This window comes from Miniopterus schreibersii (assembly GCF_964146895.1).
Source record: "Miniopterus schreibersii genome assembly, chromosome: 2".
Lineage (NCBI taxonomy): Eukaryota > Metazoa > Chordata > Mammalia > Chiroptera > Miniopteridae > Miniopterus > Miniopterus schreibersii.
This window is the reverse complement of record NC_138102.1, coordinates 168,046,649-168,064,194: the sequence shown is the minus strand read 5'-3', so window position 1 is coordinate 168,064,194 and position 17,546 is coordinate 168,046,649. Positions and strand designations below refer to the sequence as shown.

The window sequence follows — 17,546 nt, the reverse complement described above, 5'->3', positions numbered from 1 at the left end:
CAGCCTGGTTTTATTCAGGTTGTACTTCTAGGACACCACACTCTCCTTGTTTCCCTTCAACCTTACTGGCTTTTCCTTCAGTCTTTTTCTGCTCAACCTCTAAATGTTAGAGCTTCCGAGGGCTTAGTCCTTGGCCCTCTTGTCTTTCCACGTTCTCCGTCCAGTGATGTCATCCAGTCTCAGGGCTTAAACACTATGTAAATGTCAGTGAGTCCTAAATTTATATCCAGAGCTCCAGACTCATTTATTCAACAGCTTACTTGACATCTCCACTTAGATGTCTAATAGCCATGTAAAGCTAATGCAGCCAGAATAAGTCTTGAATATTTCCTGGCCAATCCATTTCTCTCCCAGTGTTTCCCATCCACTTGTTCAGACTAAAAACCTAGGAAATGTCCTTCCTCCCTTTCCTTCTTCTTACTAATTCCTACCCTGTAGCTAATTCACCAGCAAGTCCTCTGAGCTCAGCATTCAAAATATATCCTGAATCCATCCACTTCTATCTTCGTTGCTCTTATCCTAGTCCAAGCCATCACCTCTCATCTGGAATAGTGCAGTAGCTTCCTAGCTGTTCTCTTGCTCCTGCCCTTGCTCTTTACAAACTAGTCTTCACAATATCTAGTAATATTTGAAAATCAGGATCATATCATGCTCTTCAGTGCTTAAAATATTGGAATGGCTTTTCACTGTACTTGGAATAAATCTGAACGCCTTGTTAGGAGAGGCCCTTCAACTTGTACTCCTCCTCAATGTTCAAACAATGTTCCTGCCAGATCAGACTTCTTGATGTTCTAGAACATCCAAAATCATTCTCTTAGAAGTCCTGCACTTTTGAGTCCCTCTTTCTGGAATCCTTTGTGTCCCCCTCCCTCTCATTTTTACCTGGTTGGCTCCCTCTTGTCACTCAACCACCCACTGTATTTCATCAGCATGTTTCATTGTCTTTCCAACTCATCTCACTCTCTGAAATGATCTTATATTTGTTTATTGTTTATTGTCTGCCCCACCCCACCCCACATACACTGGAAAACAAAGATCTCATTTGTTTTGTTCCCCCGTAACCTACCTCAGGGCTTGGCATATAGATGCTCAATATTTATTGCTTAGTGAACTTCACCTGGGACCCCTGCCCGCTGGAACTTTTCATTCTCTCTTTTGCCCTCCACCTGCCTTTCCTCTGTATCTTCCTGCCCTCCCTGATCTCTGCCCTGTGATCTGTGCACAATGCTTTCGACTGAGCCTCTGCTCACACCCACGCGCCTCCAATCGCCCTTCATCCTCTGCTCTATTACTATCATTAGCCTGGCTCTCCGCCTCCTAGAAGGAAACCTGCTGTTCTGACCAGCATCTGCAGCAGCTGCCCTCCTGCTTGTCTGTCCCTGACAGTCCCTCATTCCTAGGTCAGAACAGCAGGGAGTGAGCCGTCCTCCTTCTTGTGTCTCCCAGTGGGAAAGACAGTGGACATTGGATGTGAACCGGGCCGTATGAGGCAGGGTCCACAAGTCACACCATATCCTGGGCCTCAGTGAGCCCCAGTACATCCTGAGGATGTGCACTAAGGGGACTCATTATGTGATGGGTTTGGGTCAGATTTATTCACTACCAGTTACACTGAGGACTTTGGGTCATTATCAGTTATTTCTAGTATTTTAGATTCACTCGTTCATTCAACAACTCTTTGTTTGTTTATCCGCACCCGAGGATTTTTTTTTTTTAATTTATTTTAGAGAGAGAGGAAGAGAGAGAGAAAAAAAATCAATGGGAGAGAGAAACGTATCGGCTGCTTCTCATAAGCAGCTCCAACCAGGGACTGAACCCACAACCTTGGTATGTGCCCTGACTGGAAATCAAACCTGTGACCTTTTGGTGTATGGGACAATGCTCCAACCAACTAAGCCACCTGGCCAGGGCTCGACATACCTTTTTTGAACACCTGCTACATGCTGGGCACTGTACTACGGGCTGAGGATATAGTGGAAAGCAAGAACAAAACCATCACTGTCTTCCTGGAACTTAGAATTTAGTGAGGGAGACAATGAAATACAGTGATAAATGTGTCTTCAGATAATGTGAGGACCTTCCCACACTCCACAGTCTATAAATTATCTCCCTGTGTCTGGCTCTGTTAGTCTCTTTATCATTATCTCTGGGCTCACTGGGGGGTGTCGGCCTTTGTCAGGGTAAATTTCTGTCTGTTTCCTGTCCTCCAGTGTCCATCTGAATTCTTCTCTCTCAGCTAATGCTCTTGCTTTTGATTTTCTGAGAAAATAGATGCAGACAGAAGAGAACTTCCCACTTCTGCCACCACATCCCATCCCCACCTCTCCTTCTGGGGGTTATCCCAGGCCTTTTCACTCACCAAAGTCTTCACTCCAGGGACTGCCCCTACTTCTCCCCCAGCATCACTCCTCTTCTCTACTTGATTATTCCAAGCAGCTTGTAAGCACACTGTAACTTCTCACAGCTTGAAACAAACCCTTCTTCACTCCATGTCCGCCTCCAGCATCTGCCCTTCTGTTTCCCTTTACAAGAAAGCATCTCAGAAGATGGTCTCCATTTACCATCTCTTCCACTTCTCCTCCCATTCCTTCTCTTTCTCTTTTATTAACTTAAACTATTAATTAAAATTTTTTTTTCTAATTTTTTATTGATCTTAGAGAGAGGGGGGGGGAACATTGATGTGAGAGAGAAACATTGATGAGTTGCCTCTGGCATGCACACTGACCAGGGATCGAGCCCACACCTGGGTATGTGCCCTGACCGGGAATCTAACCATGATCTCCTGGATCATAGGTCGATGCTCAACTGCTGAGCCATGCAGGCTGGGCTATTCCATTGTTTTTAAATATAGTTTTCTCACAAATGGATATAAGCTTAAACAATAAATATGTTGTTTAGTCTTGCTTATTTTCAATATAATAAAATTATATTATATATTATAATATAGTATTCATATTATATCATATTGTATTACATGTAGCCCTGTAGTATATATTTGGTTTTTCTTTCTTTTTCTTTAAAATGTTTTTATTGATTTTAAAGAGAGAGGAAGGGAGAGGGAGAGAAACATTGATCTGCTGCCTCCTGCACACCCCCTACTGGGGATCGAGCCTTAAACTTGGGCACATGCCCTGACTGGATTTGAACCTGCAACCCTTTGGTGCACAGGAGGACTCTCAACCAACTGAGCCATACCAACCAGGGCTGTTTTTTCACTTAATAGGACATTGCCAAGATTTATCCATTTGTTGCAGGTAGCTGGAGGTCATACACTTTCACTGGAATATATATGCCACTGTGTGAACGTACCAAATATATCATACTTTATAAACTATTCTGTTGATGGATTTATGATTTTTTTGCTCTTATAAACATTGTTGCTATGAACATTATTTCATTTGTCTCCTGTATATGTGTGAGTCCTTCAAGAGTATATACCTAGCAGTGAGACTGCTAGATTGTGAGAATAATCATCTTTTTGTAACGTACATGATTACCTAACCACTATGCTGTATACTTGAAATGAATACAAAATAATATTGAATGAAAAGAAAAAGAATAATCATCTTTGAGAAAGAAGGCCAAGTTGTTGTTGTTTTTAATGTATACTCCTACCAGCAATATTTTAGTTATCTACATTCTCTCCAACACTTGTATTTTTAGACTTCTTAATTTTTGCCAACCCAGAAGATGTATAATAGTATCTCATTTGGTTTTATTTGGCATCTCTAATTACTAATGCAGTTGAGCATCTTTTCATATGCTTATTAGCCTTTTGAATTTTCTCTTCTGGGCAATGCCTGATCATTTGGGGTTGTTTGTGGTTTTCTTATTGATTTGTAGGCATTCTTTATATATTCTGGATACCAACCTTTTGTCAGTTCTATATGTTGCAAATATTTTCTTATTTGTGAAGGTATTTGTGACCTGTTCTTTGACCTTTTTCATGATGTACAGATGCTTCTTGACATAAACCCATCTAAAGTTGAAAATATCTGTAAGTCGAAAATGCATTTAACACACCTACCCTGCCGAACATCATAGCTTAGCCTAGCCTATCTTTAAATGTGCCCAGAACACTTATGTTAGCCTACAATTGGACAAATATCTTGAATTTCATCTCAAGAATAATTGCCTTCCTCTTCTCATCAGAAGCAGGAGACACAAGTGGGAGTTTTGTACACATGATGGGATGTGAGAACACAAAACACAATATCAAAAACATGGGCAAAACAGTACACTATAGAGCATTTGTGATTTACCCTCGTGATCGTGTGGCTGCCTGGGAGCTGCAGCTCGCTGTTTCCCAGCATCATGAGAAAGCATCATATTGCATTATTGCTGCCATGGAAAAAAATCAAAACTCAAATTACAGTTTCTAATGAATGCGTGTCACTTTCACATCATTGTAATGTTGAAAACATAAGTCAAACTATTGAAAATTGGAGACTGTATTTTGAGTATCGTAAGTTCTTAATTTTAATATAGGCATATTTATAAACCTTTCAGTTTATGATTGTGCTTTTTTTTTCCTTGTGTAAAAGAATCACTCTCTACCCTCCTGATCAGAAAAATATTTTCTTATAAATTGATCAAAAAATTTTAAACTTGTGCTCTTTATACTTAACTCCTAAGTCTACCTTGAATTGATTTTTGTGTATGGTGTGTTATAAGGATCTATTTTTCTTTCTTTTTTTTAACTGGGCAGGGAGGGAGAAATATCAATTTGTTGTTACACTTATTTAAGCATTCATTGGTTGCTTCTTGTATGTACCCTGACCAGAGATCGAACCCTCAACCTTGGGATATCCAGACTACGCTCTAACCAACTGAGCTACCTAGCCAGGACCAGGATCTATTTTTCATTTTTAATACGGTAAATTGGTTTTCTTAGCCTCATTTATTAAACAGTCCTTCCTTTCTGCCTGATCTGCTTTGCTAATTGTGTTACATATCAAAGTTCCATATATGCATGTATCTGTTTCTGTCAATTTTTAAAAACCTGCACCAGTAACAAACTTTCTTAAGTCCTATAGATTTAAAATAAATCTAGTTATCTCCTGGAGCAAACACCACCTTGCCAATACAGTCTTCTTCAGGAGTATTTTGCCACCTCTTGGCCATTGCTCTATTTGAGAATTAACTTGTCAAGTTCAATAGGATTTTGGCTGGAGCTGCATTGAATCCAAAGTGCAATTCAAAACAATTGACATTTTTTTTATATTGAAACTTCCTGTCATGGATTTGGGATATCTCTCCATTTATTTAGCTCTTTCATGTCTTTCAATGAAGTTGTATAATTTTCTGCATACAGATAATATACATCTCCTGTTTTATTTCTTCCTAAGTACTTTATTGCTTTTCTGTTATGGTAAATAATATTTTTTTAAGATTACAGTTTGAATTGTTTTTTGCAGGTATATAGAAATGCAGTTGATTTGCAATACTGATTTTAGAGCCAACCACCTTGATAAACTCTTTTGTATAATAATTTTTCTATAAACTCTTTGAATTTTTTACAAAGACAATCATATCTTTTGCAAATATGGCAGTTTGCTTTTTTCTTTCCAATATCGTGGCTTTAATATCCTTTTCTTGCACTGGTTATCACCTTTAGTACAATGCGAATACAAGCAGTGATAGTTGGTATCTGTCTTTTGTTCCTGGCTTTAAAGCAAACACTTCTAATGTTTTTCCAGTAAGAATCGTGTTTGTTTGCTGTAGTTTTTTGTTTGTTTGTTGCTGTAGTTTGAAAAAAATAACTTTTATAAAGTTAAGGAAGACCCCTTTTATTCCTAGTTTGCTAAGAGTTTTGTCATGTGTTGGTGTTGAACTAGACTTTTTAAAAGTCCATTTTTATTGTGAAATATAACACCTGAAGATAAATGCAACACAACATAAATATAAAATATAGAATACTTATAGAGGGAATACTTGTGTAACCATCCAGGCTGACTAAAAGAACCTGGCCAGCATTCAAAAACGATTTGTGTGTTTCTACTGTCATACGCCATTTCCTCCTTGCCAGAGGTAAGCAGTATTCTGACTTTTATGGAAATCACTTCCTCGCTTTTCTTAGCAGTTTACCCATATATTGAGTACATTATTTAACAATATAGTTTCTTTTGTCTGCTTCTGAAGATATATATATGTAATAATACTATGTATATATTTGTTATGTATGTAGGAGTGGAATTACTGTATTATAGGGCACCTTCCATTTTCTTAGATAATGCTAAACTCTTTTCCAAAGTGATTTAACACTTGTACTTCCATTAATTGTAAATCAGTTTCTCTTGTTCCACATTCTTGTCAACACTTAATATTTTCAGACTTTAGGCTATTCTGGGGCATCCAGTAGTATTTTATTATGGATTTAATTTGCACTTCTCTGATCACTAATGAGGTTGAGCACCTTTTCATATGTTTGTTGATCTTGTGGATTTGCTCTTGTAAAGTGCTAGTTCAGATCTTTAGTTCACTTTTATAATTTTTATTGTTAGGAGTTTTCTTTTCTTATTCATTTGAAGGAGTTCTTTATACATCCTGAACACATCCTTTGTCAGTCATATGTTACAAATGCTTCCTTCTATTCTATGGCTTGTCTTTTGATGAACAGATGTTCTTGATTTTAATGTAATCAAATTTATCAATCTTTTCCGTTATGGTTAGTGTATTTGATTGAGTCTTTAAAAAAAAAAAATCCTCCCCGGCCGGACGTGGCTCAGCGGTTAAGCGTCGACCTAGGAACCAGGCGATCAGGGTTCGATTCCCGGTCAGGGCACATGCCGGGGTTGCGGGCTGCAGCCGACCAGTGACTCTCTCATCATTGCTGTTTCTAGCTCTCTCTCCCCTCCTCCTTTCCTCTCTCTGAAATCAATAAAGATATATTTAAAAAAAAAAAAAATCCTCACCCGAGGGTATTTTTTCCATTGCTTTTCAGAGAGAGAGTGGAAGGGGGAGAGAGAAACATCAATGTGACAGAGGCACATCAATTGGTTTCCTCCGGGCCGGGATCGAGCCTGCAGCCAAGGTATGTGCCCTTGGCTGGAATTGAACCAGTGGCCCTTTAGTCCGAAGTCCGATGCTCTTATCACTGAGCCAAACTGGCTAGGGTTTGATTGAGTCTTAAGAAATATTTCCTTACCCTGAATTCATATATATTTTTTTCTATATTCTAAAAGGCTTTTAATTTGCCTTTTACATTTAATCTATCATATAATGAGAGATGATATTTGTATATGGTTTAAGATAGGAGTTTTGTTTTATTTTTTTCTTATAGATAATTGTTACAGCAACATTGAAATATTCATCCTTTCACTCTGCTCAAAAATGCAAACTCAGCCCTAGCTGGTTTGGCTCAGTGGTTAGAGCGTTGGCCTATGGACTGAAGCATCCCTGGTTTGATTCCGGCCAAGGGCACGTACCTCAGTTGCAGGCTCGATCCCGGCCCTGGTCAGGGCACGTGCAGGAGGCAACCAATCATGTATCTCTCTCACATCAATGTCTCTCTCTCTCTCTCTCTCTTTCACTTTCTCTGAAAAACAATGGAAAAAATATCCTTGAGTGAGGATTAAAAAAAAAAAAGCAAACTCGTAAGTCAAGTGTCTTTATATGTATGAATCTGTTTCTGGACTATGCATTTTGTTCCATTGGTCAATTTATCTATCTTGTGCCAGTACTATACTATCTTAATTATTACAGCTTTGTAATTATGTCCTGGTATCTGGTAAAGCAAGTCTTTCCACCTTAGTCATCTTCAAGAGGCTATTCTTGGCTTTTTACATTTCCATGTAAATTTTAGAATCAGTTTGTCAGTTCCACACACTCACCAAAAAAAGCCTATTGGTATTTTGATTAGGATTGTACTGAATCTTTAAATCACTTTAGCGAGAATTGACTTCTTCATGATATTGAGACTTTTTTTGTTTGTTTGTTTGTTTTTTGTTTTAAAGCAAGCAAGAATTTATTGACCCCAACAAAAGTATACTTAGGACAATGAAACAAGGAAGGGCATAGAAGAGGCAGCTGGAGAAGCTAGGCTGGGCTGCTTTGGCTCACTGAGAAGTCAGAGAAAAGGGGGCCTTGGAGATAGGTTCAGAGGGTTAACCCCAGGACAAGCTGCCCCTGCCCATTGACTGCTCCTCTGGTTGCAAGTCTCACAGGGTCCCTTAGAAGTAGCGGATATGTGCCTGTGGGGGAAGGAGAGGGGGAAGGGAATGGCACAGGTATGCTCCCTGGAGGGAGAGCTCCAATATTGAGACTTTTAATCTATGAACATGATAATATCTCTCCATTTGTTAGGTCTTTAGTGTCTCACAGTAAATTACAATTTGTTGCATACAGATCTTACAGATATTTTGTCATTTTTATACCTTTGTATTTGGTATTCTTCATACTATTGCAAGTAGTAACTTAAAATTATTCACGTAATTGCTCATTGCTCATATATAATTGATTTTGTATATTTTTTATCAAGCAGCCTTGTTAAACTTACTCTAATTATTTGTATATTCTTTGAATTTTTACATTTGTTATCACGTTTTCATATCTTTTGTAGATGGTAACAGCTTTGTTTTTCTTTTTATGTAATCCTTTAACGTTTCCCCCCCCTTGCCTGACTGCTCTTGTAATAGGATCCCCATTACAAGACTGAATAGAATTGGTGATATGAGGCATTCCATTATCAAATTAACAAGTTCCCTTCTAGTTTTCTAAAAGATTTTTTTATCACAAATGGATTTTGATTTCATCATGTGCTTTTCCTGTATTTATTGAGATGATTGGTAATTTATTCCTTTACTTTATTAATAGGATGAATAAAGTGAATGTATTTTGTTATATCAGTCTCCCCTTAAATTCCTTACATAAATTCAAGTTAGTCTTGGATTTTTATCTTTTTTGCACATAGCTGGATTCATTTGCTAGTGTTTTATTGAAGATTTTTGTATCTTTGTTAAGTGAGATTGGCCTGTAATTTTCCTTTCTAGTATTACCCTTTTCTGGTTGGGTTATTAAAGTAATTCTGTCCCCATAGGATGAGTTGAGAGGTATTCTTTCTTTTCCTATTTTTTGGAAAAGTTCATACAGGATTTAAATGACCTGCACTTTGAAAGTTTAATGCAACTTGCCTGTATGTCATTCTTAATGTTTTCTCTTCATCTCACACCTTACATCTATACCATTTGCAGCCCAGCCGGACGTGGCTCAATGGTTGAGTATTGACCTAGGATCCAGGAGATCGCGGTTCAATTCCCAGTCAGGGCATATGCCCAAATTGCAGGCTCAGTCCCTGGTCTGGGGCGTGTAGAAGGCAGCTGATCAATGACTCTCTCATCATTGATGTTTCTATCTCTCTCTTCCTCTACCTTTCTCTCTCTGAAATAAATAAAGATATTTTAAAAAATAAACTATTTGCAAATTCTGTTCACTCTAGTTTTAAATTAAATTCAAAACCCAAAACTACTTCTCACCTCCACAGCCACTAAGCCACCACCATCTCTCGCCTGAATAATTGCACTTGGACTTGCTGCTTCTGTTCATACATCCATCATGACATTTAAAATTTTTTTAAATTTGATTTGAGAGAAACACATCGATTTGTTGTTCCACTTTTTTTTTTTTTTAATCTTCATCCAAGGATATTTTCCCCATGGGTTTTTAGAGAGAGAGTGGAAGGGAGGAGTGGGGGGAGAGAGAAACAGAAAACATCTGATGTGAGATACATGGATTGGTTGCTTCCTGCACAGATGGGCCTGGGGATTGAGCTTGCAACCCGGGACCCTGCTCTACGCCTGAATGGAACAGCAACCCTCCAGTCCCTGACCGACACTCTACTGATCAGCTAGCTCTGATCATGATCATGACATTATAGGTATATATTTTTAAATTTCACTTATTGATTTGAGAGAAACATAGATCTGTTGTCCCACTTATTTGTGTATTTATTGGTTGTCTTGTATGTGCCCTGACCAGGGATCAAACCTGCATCCTTGGCATATGGGGCCGATCCTCAAACCAACTGAGCTACCCAGCCAGGACTTGATCATGACATTTTAAACAGAGCCACCCGGTACCTGTCTGAAACCATAAGCTCCCTCTGCTTTTACAGGCTAGCTTTGGCCAACAATAAAGTTTTATTGAAACAAAGCGGAAAAAAAGTGCCTGGCCGTATTCCCTCGCCAGCCAATCAGAGAGTAGAATACTTACGTCGCTCACTGGAGCTTCAGCAATCGGAAGACGGGGACGGGGAGATGTCCCGCCCAAAACCCGCCTAGCAAGAGCGGAAGTGTGGCCGGAAGTCAGCCACAGAGTTTAGCAGCCAGAGCGACCCTGCAGGGAGGTGGCAGGAAAGACTCGGGACAGCTGCCGGAGGTGACGGAGCGGCGGCCCCGCCCGGCGATCTGGGATACGAGGCTTCCAGGTAGCGGCCTGCGGAGCCTAATCCAGCGTTCGACGCGGCAGTCTGCGGGAGCCCACGGTCTCTGGGCGGCCTCTTTAAGGGAGGGGGCGGAGCCACGTGGAAGGAGCGTGAGGGTGAGGTCACGTGATTGGGGGCACTTGCGGGGCGCAAGTGGAGATTAGAAGGAGCGTTGTCGTTGGGGTAGACGCCATGTGACACCCCATCCCCCACTGCATCCTGTACCTTAGGGTTCAGTGCGGTGTACGTGGTGGGGCTTGGGATTAGGCCCAGGGATGGGGGGGCAACCCTGTTTTAGCCAGGCATCCTTCAGGGTGTGGCGGATTTTGGGATTCCTAGATCCAAGTTTTAGACTGCTCCATCTCTGATTCCTCGTTAGAGAGGTGACTCTCTGCCTCTGAAGTCAGCCATATTCCTTGTGCTTCTTATCCTCCCAGTGCCCAGGGACCTCCAGCTTCATATCCTCTTTCCTTGCAGCTCCAGACATCCTGAGCCCAGGTTCCCCCCAGCTCAGTGCAGCCATGAGTGCCGAGGTGAAGGTGACAGGGCAGAACCAGGAGCAATTTCTGCTTCTGGCCAAGTCGGCCAAGGGGGCAGCGCTGGCCACACTCATCCACCAGGTGCTGGAGGCTCCTGGTGTCTACGTGTTTGGGGAACTGCTGGATATGCCTAATGTTAGAGAGGTGGGTGCCTGGCCCGGATAGCCCACAGGGAAGCTCGGGGCTAACGGTTGAATTTGAGAATGGGTGGGCAGGGCTCATTTTGCAATCCCATAACCATTCAGTTGAACAAGAATAGGAAGATGATTGACATCTTGCAAGAGTAAGTACACATGTAAATCTCTTAGTCTCCCTTTGAGGATGAATGATCTGTGAAACCCAGTATTTTTCACTTTTAAGCAAAAGAGCATGTGATTCAGAATAGGAGAACTGATTCCATCCTGTTTCCACCAAGGTAATAGCTGTTAATAATCATGCCTTGATCAGGTCACTTTTATTTTAGGGTCTCAGTGTTCTCTCAAAAATATTATGCCCTGACTGGGTAGCTCAGTTGGTTAGAGCTTGTCCCAATATGCCAAGGTTGTGTGTTCAATCACTGTTCAGGGCGCATACAAGAATCAACCAGTGAATGCATAAATACGTGGAACAAACAAATCAAAATAAAATAAATAAAAATAGAGCTGATACTGCTCTTCATCGTTGCTGTAGAAACCAGGTGAGATTATGGAAAAGTAGAAAACCTGGTACAAATGGAAGGAATGAACGTGATATTTGCATGCCCTGTTCTCCTCCCTTTGCACCATATGCTAATGCACTTAAGTTAGCTCATGTAGAAGGTATCTTTTCCCCAAAGACATGTGGCAAGGTGCTAGGAACACAGCAGAGAGAACTGTTAACACAGAAGTGGTAGGGTTAAAAGTTTACAGCCCAGAGTGGGTAGGTTGCCAAGATGTATGACACCAGCCTAAGTTCTGAGATGCTATGACAGTGATATGTGGGCAAACTATGAATTAAGTTGTTGAGAGCCAGTGATTGAGTCAGTGGATTTACTGTTTTGGGATTACTCTGTGGTATAGAGAAAACTGGCTGCCTTCTTTCCCTGCTTTCCTCTGCAGTGGAACTAAAGAGATTCAATCAAGGTGAAGAAAGAATTTATTGGGTGCCTGTTTAGCACTCTGCTAGTTGTCTGGGAATGCCAGAAAAGTAAAAGACAGCAGTGCTTCTGAAGCTTACATTTCAGTTACAGAGATCAGATGAGTGGATATACATGTACAAACCGTTTATTTAGCAAGTATTTATTGACAGAGCCAACTACATGCTTAGCTTTGCTTGATCTAAGAGGGATGCCAGTCTGAGTCTGTAATCTCATTGAAAAGAAAGATATTCTTAGGTAAAACCTTAGGCAGTGTTTGGTTAAGTGCCAGAATGTGTGATCATTGATAGGAGGATAGGAGATCTGGGTGGGCTGGACTGGGTGATGAAAGCCCAGGCCTAGGCCATGCAGCTGTCAGAGATGAGTGAGGCTGAGGCAAGAGTCTGGTGAATAGGGGAGTATAGCCGACTTCCTAAAGATAATCCAATTTACAAATACTAAACACACTCTAAATTTACAAATAAAAACGCCATTTGCAATATCTGGTGTGTGTGTGTTAGATACTGAACACAATGTTTTCAACTCTGAATTTAGGGTAGGAATTGAAGGCTTATGGAGGAAGAGGGCATTGTGATTGGGGGGAGTAGTATAAACAAAGGCCTGGAGGTAGAAATGAGGCCTTCCTATGGGGAGAGGGATCAGGGAGGCAGTGTTCCTTTCATTGAGCTGTGAAAGCTAATGGAGGAGAATGATGGGGCCAGAAAGTGGGATTCAAAACAGAGTAAGTCGGGGAGGAAGGTGGATAGAGGCCCTTCCAGTCATCTCTTCCCTCATATTCTTGCAGCTGGCTGAGAGTGACTTCGCTTCCACATTCCGCCTGCTCACGGTGTTTGCATACGGGACGTATGCTGACTACTTAGGTAACTAACCAGAGGGGCTGGAGCTTCGGAGTAGTGGAGGTGGGAGAAGGGCAATTTTTGGAGGGACTTAAAAGAAATTCCTGGGATATCCGACTTAGATCCCTTAGGTTCACAGGGTCAGGTTCAAGGCCCAAATCGGCATGGAAAACTTAAAAACAAAGTGCAAGGAACAGAGGCTAGGCCTTCCCGCAAAAGGGAAATCAGGATTTCCTGCACTTTGTCCTTTTTTCTAGCTGAAGCCCGGAATCTGCCCCCACTCACAGAGGCTCAGAAGAATAAGCTTCGACACCTGTCAGTCGTCACCTTAGCTGCCAAAGTCAAGGTGAGTGACAGAACCCCATTCCTGAGCCAAAGAGCATCCTTTTGTATGTCCCTTCACAAGGGCCCTTCCGAAGGGAATTTGTACTGGGACAGCCTTGGATACATGTTGCTTCTTCCTGCCTTCCCCCGCCCCATTCCTCCAAGATCTGTACCGGAACTCCATCACCTGCAGCCTTTTAGGCTGAGTATTATCTCTTAGTTTTGTTTTGTTTTGTTTTTATTTTTCAGTCAACTTAAGTTCTAAGTAAAACATCTCTTGTGTTTGGTGTCAAAATAGCAACTGGGATGCCATTCACTGGGATACCATTTACAGCGACCACCCTCCTCTCCACTATAGAATGTCCCATGCAAACAGCTTCAGTGCTCAGAGCTGGGAACAAGGCTCTCTCTTCTGGTGAAGTACTAGGCTTCTAGTTGCTAGAACAAGAAATATATAACGCAGAAGTATTTATTTCCTGTTAGGTTGTTTTTTTTGTTAAATATCCCCTTCCTGTCCATTTGTACTCTCCCAATCATTTCTATACTCTCCCATCGTTCTAATCATTTTACCTAAATCAGGCTGTCTGTTGTGAGAAGCCTCTTTGGAAGTCCTGGAGTATAACTGGTAAACAGTAACTCTAGACCTCTCCCGCATCACATAGTCCCATTGTCAAGCTGATCTTAACCAACTACCCTGAGCTGTGGCCAGAGGATTGACACCCAGGCAGATAATCACTTTCTTCCTTTGTGGTGTGAGAGGTAAGGGTGGTAGGAGAGCATAAGTCTTATATTTTATTTAAGATTGTCCTTCTCATGCTGTTATTTTTCAGGCTGTAATATTTGTTTTGTTCTAGAACAAACCCCCTAGAGGAAATGATTTAGGAATAGGAGTGAAGGGTAGGCAGGTGAACCTAGGCGGAGGAAAGGAGGGAAGAATCTTGGAAGCCTTCTATGGCAGACTCACAAATCCCAGCCTGACCTCCCCGGGCCCCAGTGTATCCCATATGCAGTGTTGCTGGAGGCCCTTGCCCTGCGTAATGTGCGGCAGCTGGAAGACCTTGTCATTGAGGCTGTGTATGCCGATGTGCTTCGTGGCTCCCTGGACCAGCGCAATCAGCGGTTGGAAGTTGACTATAGCATTGGGCGGGACATCCAGCGCCAGGACCTCAGTGCCATTGCCCGAACCCTACAGGAGTGGTGAGACCTGTGTCCTGACACTGTCCCTTCTCTTTCACCCCAAGAAAGGGAGAGGTGCTTTGGAGGGGTGAAGTCTGCACTGCAGAGATGGAATCCAAGAGGATGAAGGGAAATGAGCTCATTCCTCCAAAGGCTTCTGAGGGAAGACAAGAGTGGAGGGGCTTGGGAGGCAAGAGTCAGGAGATGGTGTCCTTGGTATAGTAATTGGGGGAGGGAAAGGTGAGTTGTACTCTTTAGAGGATCCTCACTGGGAGGTTGTTTACCCGTCTTAGGCTGGATTCAACCCATTAGTCTGTAACCAGCACTGTTCATAGGCCCTGGGCCTCTTCCACTTCTGCTTTTCTTTTTGAGTCCTTGTCTAACTTCAGTTAATTATTACACCTTTTTTTCCTCTTTTGCATCCCCTGCCCTGCCCCATTTTGGTTTTAGTTCCTACTCCCATCTTGCGCATCACTCCAGTCCCTTCCTTATACCTCTCTTATCCTACCTGAGTGTCCTTCTGGCTCCTGGGAGTATTGTTGCAGGTGGTTTCCAGATGCCCTGGTGAGGGTTGCTAACTCAGATAGAGTTTGCATATCAGGATCTAGGGTTCTTTCTGAGTCTGTTTTTAGTGGGTCTGTAATCACGGCTCTCTTCTGCTGACACTTCCCTCCCGATTCCTGCAGGTGTGTAGGCTGTGAGGTAGTGCTGTCAGGCATTGAGGAGCAGGTGAGCCGTGCCAACCAGCACAAGGAGCAGCAGCTGGGCTTGAAGCAGCAGATTGAGAGTGAGGTGAGCTGGCAGGGGAGCAAAACAGACCCAAGCTCCTCCAGCCTGGGCCAATTGTCCAATGAAGAGGGGTTTGTTTGGGCAGCGGCTGTAGCAGACAGACAAGGTGGGCAGGACTGTCAGGTTCTGGAACCTTCCTTGTTATCCCCCATTCCTTTCATCCTGGTAGGTTGCCAACCTTAAAAAAACCATCAAAGTTACAACAGCAGCAGCAGCTGCAGCCACATCTCAGGACCCTGAGCAACACCTGACTGAACTGAGGGAACCAGCTGCTGGCACCAACCAGCGCCAGCCCAGCAAGAAGGCTTCAAAGGGCAAGGGGTGAGCCAGTGCAGTAGGAATTGCTTGCTTCCGGGGTGCCCTGCTTTTCTTTCAGAGACCTGGCTTTTCCCTCACTCCCTTTAGTCATTTGCAGGGGGTAGGGAATGGGAGGAACCTTCAGGGATTAGGGGATGCCTTGCATCTTCTCTCTCTCTCTCTTCTCCTTGCCAGGCTCCGAGGGAGCGCCAAGATTTGGTCCAAGTCAAACTGAAGGGACTGTCGTTTTTTCCCCCTGGGGATATCGGGTCCCAGTTGCCTGCCCCTTAGGAGTCCTCAAAGAGCCTTCCTGTGCCCCTGGCCAGCTGATAATCCTAGGTTCATGACCGTTCACCTCTCTTCTCTCTCCCACCCCCAAGCATAGATCACACCTTCTCCTGGGAGGAGGCAAGTACAAGTCATGTTTTGTTGGTACTTTTTGTTTTATGTGACTTCTTTATGTGTCCCACTGTCCCCCTCACCTTCCCTACAATGCTCTCCTATATTTTTAAGAGACAGCATCTGCCCTTGTTTATTATATGTCACTGAGTAGGTGGGACCACTGTGTCTCCAGTATAACCCACATGTGTTCCTTGTCCTACCTCCCCACCCCTGCATGACTAATCCCCAGCTCCTACCCCCTACCCCCAGCCTATTTGGGCAGCATCCTCAGAGCCATAGGGCTCCCACCTTTGTTCCCACCCTGAGAGTTTGGGGAGCTCGTCTGCCATTCTAGGAGTCACTGGACACTTTCTTCCTAGAATTCTGTCACTACAGTTGTTTCCCTTCCTTTCATCTCCCCTTGGGTCCTGGGAATGCTGCTGCTTCAATGACCCCAGAGCCTAAGAAGGACAGCTGTTTCTTGAGATGTTGAGAGATGGTTCTTTCTTGGCCCTGGCTATCTTAGAAAGCCTGATGGCAATCCTGGAAGGATTTATACTTCCTTTTGTAAGTTTTGTGGGGAAGGAAAGGGGATATAGATTGTATTTAAAAAAAAAAAAGTGTGTATGTGTGTGTGTGTGTGTGTATATATATACACACACACACACATATATATATATAAAACATAACACAGAAATAAATTTATGAGAAGTCTATCTATAAACATGCCCTGAACTGGGTATCTTCTGTCTTTAATATTTGTGGGTGGGAGGGTTCATTCCCAGTCCACTCTAAAGCAAGGAAAATGAAGAGAACCAGATACTATGTGCTGAGTCTTGGGTTGTATGACTTTAGATAGATTGCTCAGTATCTCAGCATTCATTCAGAAGCAGTGGATACTTTGTGAGCACCAACATGTGACAGGCACTGGAGATGCAAAGTGATGATCACTGTCCCAGCTCTCAAGGAGCTAGAGTTTAGCTTGTTTCCTTCCACCTTAAAAATTATAAGGGGAAGAGTTGACAGTACACTTCAGTTTTTGCATCAAAACCACAGAACTCTCAGATCTGCAGTAAGAAGCAGCAGTCAGGCACTTGTCCTCTGTCCAAGGCAGACCTTTCCTAGCATTGTGCTGAGAGGATTGGTCTTGACCTAGTGTACCACTGTGCTCTCCCTAGAATTGGGAAGCTCTAGTGTAAGGGATAGTTTACACCCCCCACACACACTTGCATGTGAAGCAGTTGCCTTCCGAGGGTCCCAGTGTTGACCAAGCTGCTCTCCAGAACTTGTGCTGTTCTCTAGGTGGAGATTTAGGACAGACAATTCTATTGGTCCTAAAGGTATCAGTCATAGAACTAGAAAGTGGGAGTGGGGCCCTGGGTTTTTTTAATTAAAGTGGGATGGGTAAGCATATTGTTTTGGGACAATGGAGATAATGGAACCAGTCCAGTGAGCCCTACTTCAGGAGTTGACACTCCTGGCTTCTCATTTTAGCTTTTCCCTAGACATGTTGAGCCTGTTCCATCTTGATTCTCAGTCTCTACCTCTGAAATGAACCCTTCTTCCAACACTTTCCAATGTGTAGAAGTTGCTCATTCCTGGTGCTTTAAACTTGTCTCCCCTCCCTCTGCCGATGCCCAGTTTTTCTCTTTAACCTAGTATCTTATTTT

At 42.6% G+C, this 17,546-nt stretch overlaps 1 protein-coding gene across 3 annotated transcripts; it reads left to right on the top strand.

The window, feature by feature from the left end:
* The first annotated feature begins 10,299 nt into the window (after positions 1–10,299).
* Positions 10,300–16,616, top strand: COPS7A (COP9 signalosome subunit 7A). Of its 3 annotated transcripts, none has more exons than XM_081129557.1 (8): positions 10,300–10,536; positions 10,898–11,103; positions 12,858–12,933; positions 13,167–13,255; positions 14,228–14,430; positions 15,096–15,201; positions 15,368–15,519; positions 15,691–16,616. In XM_081129557.1, exons 2-8 carry the CDS (start codon positions 10,942–10,944, stop codon positions 15,728–15,730), a joined length of 828 nt encoding a protein of 275 aa, XP_080985683.1. In that variant the 5' UTR covers positions 10,300–10,536; positions 10,898–10,941; the 3' UTR covers positions 15,731–16,616. The 3 variants fall into 3 exon arrangements, with proteins under 3 accessions (XP_080985683.1, XP_080985685.1, XP_080985684.1); XM_081129559.1 differs by having other exon boundaries at positions 10,312–10,423; XM_081129558.1 differs by having other exon boundaries at positions 10,526–10,803.
* The last annotated feature ends 930 nt before the right edge of the window (positions 16,617–17,546 follow it).